This window comes from Eurypyga helias, unplaced genomic scaffold (assembly GCF_000690775.1).
Source record: "Eurypyga helias isolate BGI_N326 unplaced genomic scaffold, ASM69077v1 scaffold18027, whole genome shotgun sequence".
Classification (NCBI taxonomy): Eukaryota; Metazoa; Chordata; class Aves; order Eurypygiformes; family Eurypygidae; genus Eurypyga; species Eurypyga helias.
The window spans coordinates 54908-62285 of NW_010261425.1; the positions used below are offsets into that span (position 1 = coordinate 54908).

The following is a 7378-nucleotide window of genomic DNA, read 5'->3' on the forward strand; positions in this document are numbered from 1 at the left end:
AAAAATGGAAGAAGCACTTGGCTTTGGGCAACTTCTGTGCTGTTTCTTTGAAGCTGGAGGAAGCCTTTGGAAAGGGAGGGAGGGTGAGGCCACAACACTGTGAAGCAGAGGAAACCAGGTCTGGTGTTGAAAATGCTAACAGCAGCCTCCAGAATTGAACTGTTGACCAAGCACCTGAGAAAACTGCTTATCTCCTGAAAAAAGGGTCGCAGAAGCCTATAGCCTCATGATCCTGAGGGGTATCTCCTCGTTAGGACGCAGGAAAGTCTGTACTTTCAAAGTGCTGTGATTCAGGGCTCTGTCAGTCCAGAGCTTCCTGGCTCCACCTTTGACAGACAGGGTGCCGTGGAGCAGCACCGCACATCACGCAGCCAGTCTTCTGCCTGGCCCTGGGTGCTGCCGGCCCTGGGGGAGACCCTCTGCTGCTTGCGTGTAAGCTCTGCAGGCAGGCAACTTCCGTTTCACTCCCCTTCGGTAGCTTGCGAGGTGTGTAATCGATCCCGCTCGGCACTCCGCCAGCACTGACCTGCATGAAATGAATTGCTAGTGGTTATTCTCAGCTATCAGGAACCACGCATAGGTCTGTCCGTCTGCTCTCTCAGCTTCCACATTTGCAAAAATCTAGTTTATCAGATATTCTCCTTTCAGATTTTTTGTATGAAGGAGCCTCCTTCGTTTTATAGGTCAGAGTTACTGCTGGGAGAGGCAAGCGCAGCCTCACTGGCAGTGGAGGATTTAACCTACTCAAGTCCCCAGGAAGTTTGGTCCTGGCTTCCAGCAGTGACTTGCGAAGCTCAGAAGTGGACTTCAGAGCTGGCACAGGCATCTGAACTCAGGCCTTTGTCTCCTGTCTTTCCAGCTTGCGCCTCTCACAAAGGTCATGCCGGGACTCTCCTGTCCCAGGGCTCGGCTCAGATCTGTGGCCAGCTCACAGCACCTCCTGGCTTGCAGGGGGCTAGCTACTCATTTATCGACCTGTTTCTCTTTTCCTCTTTGGTTCTGAAGCCCTGCCGGTTCTCCCCACTCTACTCGACTGCTTCGGACAGCACAGAGGACAGCTATGTGCCCATGCGCCCCAGCACCTCTCCCTCCGCGCCAGGCTCCGACTGTTCCCCCGATGGCTACATCCCCATGAGCCCCTGCTCGGCCACGTTTACCTTCCCCGTCGTCAGCACTGAAAAACTCACCAGCCCCTTACCTGAGCTTCCCTCGGACCTGGAGCCCCCTCCGGTGAACCGCGACCTCAAGCCTCGCAGGAAATGTAAGCCCAGGCCTAAAGTGCTGTTGGCAGCCAGGAGGTCCTGACAGGGGCACGGGTGACCTCCTTTGATAGTATTCTTGGCACTTTTTAAACCACTTCCCGCCCTACAAGAGGGATTGGATTGCTGTGTAAGTGGCTTACAGTTCTGTAACTCGGGTGCGTCCGCAGGCTGGGTTGTGGGCGGAGAAGGGGGGCCCGCCGCAAAAAAAAAAGGACTGGGTGGCCGCGTTAGTGTGGTGTGTGACTTCAGATCCTCTCCGACTGCGAATGACCAAATGGACGTAGCCTGGGAGAGACAGCAGACTAAATCCTGAGGCTCTAAAGTCCATGTGCTGCTGTCTCACCAGCTCCCTGGGTTTCCAGGAACAAGACATCCAAACACTCCAACCTGGTGTGTGGGCTGGTGGTTAAACCTCTGTTGGGTAGGCGCAGCTGTCTTAGTTTTTCTTGGAATTTCCTGTAGGTGCTCTTACTGATGGTAATTTTCCACTCCTGCTTTTCATGGCATTGCCAAAATCTGGGTTGCCTTTCCGGATGATATACCAGGGACAAATTCAGCTCTGCAGTGGAGAAATTGCCTAAACCTACCCTACATTAAAGCTCTTCGGGCTGCAGAGCCACAGGACCACTGAGAAACTGGTTCAGGAAACGCCTTTGTGAAGGGGGGACAGAAATCTAGACCATTGCCCGGAAGCAAAGCAAGCCCAGGTCCTTTCTTAGAGCGTTTTGAGAACGGAGTGGGAAATGTATGTGGGCTGGTGAGAGGAATGATCTTGATGTCCACGTGTAGAACCTTCCTGTTTAGCAGAGAGCCCCGAACCTGTTTTGACCTGTAGGCTGAGCTGGCCTCCCCTCTCGAAGGCGGCGTCTGCGGAGCGGGTTTGAGGCAAGCTCGTGGGTCCTGTGGGCCATCCGCTCTCCTTATGCCCACTGATTTGTGCTGTTATTTTAGGGTAAACGAGGGATTTTTTGCTTTCCAGTGCTGACTGAAGTCGTCATTTGCTACTGATTTCTGTCTTGGTTATATCAGTTATGTTCTGTGAAATACTCTGTTAGCTTCTGGCTGTTAATATCAAATGGCATTTTTCTAAGCAGTCTGTACTTTTCGTTAGCTCTGCCATTGGAAATGAAGTTCCTTTTGTATCTGCTTGCAGCGCGGCCACCTCCTCTGGACTTGAGGAACCTCTCCACAATCCGGGAGCATGCTGCCGTGACCAGGATGTGGACTGTGCCTTAGTAAGTCAACAACAAACCTGCCGTTCCAATCTTTTAAGTATTAATATTGTGGAATGGAGTTAAAAATAACACATCACATTCCACAAGAAACTGTTTCCTGGCAAAGTCCACAAAGAAAAATTCCCCAGGGTTCCTTCCAGCATTCCCCAGGCTTTTGCTGTCGCTAAAACACAAAACTCCCTTTCGCTACAGGCCACTCTGTGCGTTCAGCATCATGCAGGGATGCTCGGTCTGTTTTGAAGGTTCCCTTTAAAATTTGGGAGCTGGCCTGCACTCTGGTGTGGCTGCTGTGATGGCTAAAAGCTTTGCATGCCTTTGGGGTTTTTTTTCAAAGTGATAGACTTATTTTTGTTCCTGAAAAGCTAATACAGCAGAGGAGAACCAGGTAAGATAAAGATCTGCCTGACCTGTAGCTTGGGCGTAGACTTCTGCACAGCCACACAGCAATTCAGAGTTGAGCTGTTGGTGTTTACCCCACAACCTTTTGTCAGTTGTGAGGCAAACCAAATGCTTTTGGTCCCAAAGCCCAGGTAGTATGGACAGGGGATGCTGTTGGGCTCTGAGGGCAGTGAGAGACTCCTCTGCAGGGGGCTCGTGAGCAGGGCAGGACTGCAGCCTGCTGGCTGGAGGGGTCTTGGTGCTACAGGGAAAGGCTGACAGGAGAGCCAGCCATGCTAAGTGTGCATGCAAAAGCCAGGAATCCCCACCAGCCTCCTCTGCATACCCCAGGCACCTGCAAAGATGTGGTGGTTTGCTAGCAAGAGTGCCAGCCAGGGCATTTCCACCCCCCTGCCTCAGACAGTCATTTGGAAGGCACAAAGGACGTGACATGGGCAGTTTCTCAATTGCAGACCCCTCTCTCCCAGCTGTACAGTCCCAAGCTGATTAAGCCCTTCCTCACTGCTGTATGCTGCCTGTTAGAGAAACCCAGTAGCCTGCCTCCTAAGCATCCCTGCCAGGGTGCTGTGCTTAATTAGTGCTGACACAGTGCGGAGTCCTGAAGGATAATAAGCTCAGAGGGAGTCTGCATATCTAATATTAACAAAGTTAAGAAAAGTATGCCCAGAACTAATAAAGCGAAAGGAATTACACTGTTCTTGCTGCACAAAGTGGCCATCTGATTTCCTAATAACTAACCCCATTGTGCTAGCCTGCAGTAATTTACTCACGAGGTATCTGACAGTTGTGCTAGTGGGAGAGATTTCCTTGTACAAGGGCTGAGTCGCAGCCATCTCCACAGCTCAGATAGCATGTGTTTACACTGTGCTCAAAGCCAGACAAGTTCCTCTGCATGCACCCCAGTAGCTGATTAATTCACATCAATCTCAGAAGTGTGGATGCCCACGCTGCTAACTGCCCCATCGGCACAGATTACCCAGACAAATGATACCTGTCTCTGTGCCTCCTGTCAGAGAATTGCTCCCATGTTTTATGCTTTCTGTCACACCAGAGATGGCAAACTTTCATAAATCCCAGAAAAACAAAATCAACAAAACCACTCGTAGCAATACAGCACACTTTTTCCAGAACTAAGGAGTGGTTTTGGACATCCTCTCCATAAAGGCTGCAGCCTTAGTGTGAGTTTATTCACCATATGGACTGTGTCAGGCTTTGGCTTCATTTCAGAGCATCTGTAAGATGCTTCCTTAACCTCTCCTGTGTTTTTCTTCATAGCAATCGAATGAGCTTTATCTCACCAGAAAGAGACGGTATTAATTCAGCAAGAATATTTGCCAATTCAGTTTCCGGAGAAGAGGAAGAAAGTTACATTCATATGGTAATCTTCATTTTCACACAGCCATCCTTTGCTTTATTCTGCTCTGTCACATTGATGGAGAATGCAGAAGTTTGTTTTCTAAGAAAAAATGTTGAGGAGGTTTGTCCTTTGCCTTCTGTTTTTTAAGAAAATGATGAAACGGTTTTAAACCGAAGACACTGGGACCAATTTACGGAGAGATAAGGGGAGCCCTTCTTCTGCACTGCAGAACTCAGCTGTTCGCCCACGAATGTTGCTGAGCAGTTCCAAGAGATCACAGGAATCAGCCATATTTATATGAGAACTCATTAGGGGAAAGGAAAATTAAATCTTTTCACCTTTTAAAAGTGTGCCCTGCAAAATCTCCTAGGAAATGACAGAAAGCCGTTAGTGCACTTCCTAAAGAAACACACCAAATATTGTGCAGAAACAGAACTCCCATTAAAGTCTCTTATTGCTTCTGCTTTGGCTGGTGGCACTAACCCCAATTCCCATCCCACGAAAGAACATCTGTCTTTGTGGCTTCCTTTTCTTCATTCACTCTTCAGCCATATCTTGCAAAAGACCAGGATCTCAGTTTCCTTTAAATTTTAGGTGGAAATGGATCTCAAATCCCTTGATCTGAGCCAATGTCTACACATATGGCTGCGTAGCCGAAGCCCAACAGCAGTGTCTGTAGAAATACAGTGCAAAACTGACCACAGTCTCTGTAGTTTCAAATTCTAACCAACACCTCTACTAGATCAAAACCAGCTTGGGAGGGCAGTTCCAAGTGTAACTACTCCCTGTTGGAATTTTCCAGTCAGATAAAACCTTCTGTACATTTGTGGCCATCTGTGATATTCCTGAGATTAATTTTCAGTTGCTAGATTGGAACAGAATTATCACTGTTTCTTCAAATTCGTAGGAGGATGGTGGTTAAGAGGGCACCCCTGCAAATCTGAGCCTTCCAAGGGTTTGGGTTGAGAAGCTGGACGCAAGTCCTTCCCCGTGACGTTGAAAATCAGCCTGGTTTGCTTGCTTTGCCGGAATTACCCAGAGAAAAAGGGTCTCCCAGTTCCCCTGTGCCATCTCGCATCGGTGTTACCTTGTGGTTAGTCACCAAACGCACCCTTGGCACAGAACATTACGGGGGGGCTGAAGCCCTGCACTTGTGTCCCGCAGGACGAGTCTCCCACCGTGCAGTTGCCGTCCTGCTCCCTTTGAGGATCGCCTTTAAGAGCATTAAAAGTTTCTCTTCTTTCCCGACAGGAACACAGACAGGCAACAACTCCATACAGCGGTGCTTTTCCATGGACGAGGAAATCTAACCTTGACTACTTAGCGTTGGATTTTAATTCTGCTTCCCCATCCCCTGTACAGAAGGTAGGAGTCATCTGAAAACCCCAGCGCCGCCTCTTTGGCCTGCCGGGGGGACACCGCGACCGCCAGCCTCGCCCTGTACGTGTCCTCGGCACCACGAGGAGGCCGGTCCGTTTCCAGCTGGCTGCGTTGGTGGCAGGCTCAGGACGGGTGTGGGAGCGCTATTAGGGTGACGACAAGGTGTCCTGGGCGTGACTCACGGGGTGCCGCCAAGGCGAGCTCGGCAGAGGGCCCGGGACGTGCAGCAGGGAGGGCTTGTGGGCGGGTTTGTTGGTGCTTGCAGCGTCTCTGCGTGCTTTTCATTTTCATCAAGTCTCCAGAAACCCTTTCCTGCTAGTTTTCCCCCCAAGCCTCTTTGCAGTAACGAGTTTACAGCCCAAGGTACATGGAGTACAACCGTACCATCCCTTCTAACGTGGCAAAAGGATTCTTGCACTACCAAAAGCATTTCAGTTTCTTTCGCAATGCTGGGAAAATACATTCCTTGTTCCAAAGAGCTTACAACCTGCCCAGGTGGTGGGTAGGTACCTGTGCAAAGCAATGAACTGTTGTCAGTTTATGCCACTTCACGTCCTGTGTATCATTTTCCCCATCAGCTAGTACTCCCGGATGCAAAAGACTCGAGATTCCTAAGCTTTCTTACTTAAACCCTCCCGGTTGTCAACATGTAGTCAGGTTATCCCTGCCACAGGATCACTGGGATGAGAAGAGAATGGTGAGCTGCCTGGAAATAGCCAGAAGAGCACGTTTCCCTCGCTCCCTGTGCTGGGCTGAGTGACAGGGTGACAGATGGGTAATTACAGCTAAGGCAGGCTGTAAAGCAGTGCTTTTGTCAGCTGATGTCACTGTGAGCTTCAAGGGGAAGTGAAGCAATCAGGGAACAGGGAAAGGGAAAACAGAAAATCAAACCTAGTTTCAGTAGCATCCCTTTTGAACCCTAAAATAAACACCTTGGTTTTTTTCTTCTCTCTCCCACAGAAACCTTTTCTCTCTGAGGAGCAGAGAGTGGACTATGTCCAGGTAGACGAACAGAAGACTCAAGCTTTACAGAACACTAAGCAGGAAAAGTCTAAAGGAAGAAGATTTGGGATCTGGAGGGTTATTTTTTTCCTTGCACTGGAACCACAGTGTTAATGAAGCAGCTATCACAGTCAGGTTCAAAGGCTGAGAGTTGCGAGTTGCTTACGGCCTGTAGAGGAATGGCGTTTTTAATGGAAACCTTTGATTTCTGCTGGAAGTAGTGTGTTGAACGAGTGAGTGGTTCACTGATGATTCAAGACATGCATTACCCTTTCTACTGCCCTTACCAGTAAGCTACATGGTACCGTTTTTCTGGCGTGATTCTGCGACGAGTCATACACTTAATGTTAACAAATCCACTACATGTTGCATTAACCTAGTTAGTCCTGCCTTCTCCCTCTGTTGCATAATCCCTAGTTGCTAAAGCTATCGTTTGATGTTCCTACAAGCACTGCGGGTGCTCAGAGTGCTTTCATGGCAGCGGGCAGCCGGCGGCTATCGGTGACTAATCAACTAAGGGCTAAAATACTGAAACAATAAGAAGAACTTTTGGACTATATAGTGCTTAAGCAAAGAGAATTTTGGAAAATATTTTTCCCCTGGGTTTAAAAGGTCTGACTCCGAGCTGATGCTGTCAGACACTCACAACAGGACTGTGTGCCGATGGGACCGGAACGCCTGGTCTTTGACCTTCTGGACAACGGCCGTCGTATTAAGCTGCTTCTCCCCGTTGTGGCTCATAC

At 49.2% G+C, this 7378-nt stretch overlaps 1 protein-coding gene across 1 annotated transcript in view; it reads left to right on the forward strand.

The window, feature by feature from the left end:
- The window catches only part of GAB3 (GRB2-associated binding protein 3), a gene marked incomplete at its 3' end in the record, with an annotated part of 61349 nt that extends 54667 nt beyond the window's left edge, over positions 1-6682 (forward strand). Inside the window, exons 6-10 of the mRNA XM_010155379.1 lie at positions 1006-1261; positions 2416-2497; positions 4172-4274; positions 5505-5618; positions 6594-6682. Of these exons, the coding sequence (XP_010153681.1) occupies positions 1006-1261; positions 2416-2497; positions 4172-4274; positions 5505-5618; positions 6594-6682 (644 nt within the window). The remainder of the gene's footprint in view (positions 1-1005; positions 1262-2415; positions 2498-4171; positions 4275-5504; positions 5619-6593) is intronic.
- Positions 6683-7378: the final 696 nt, after the last annotated feature.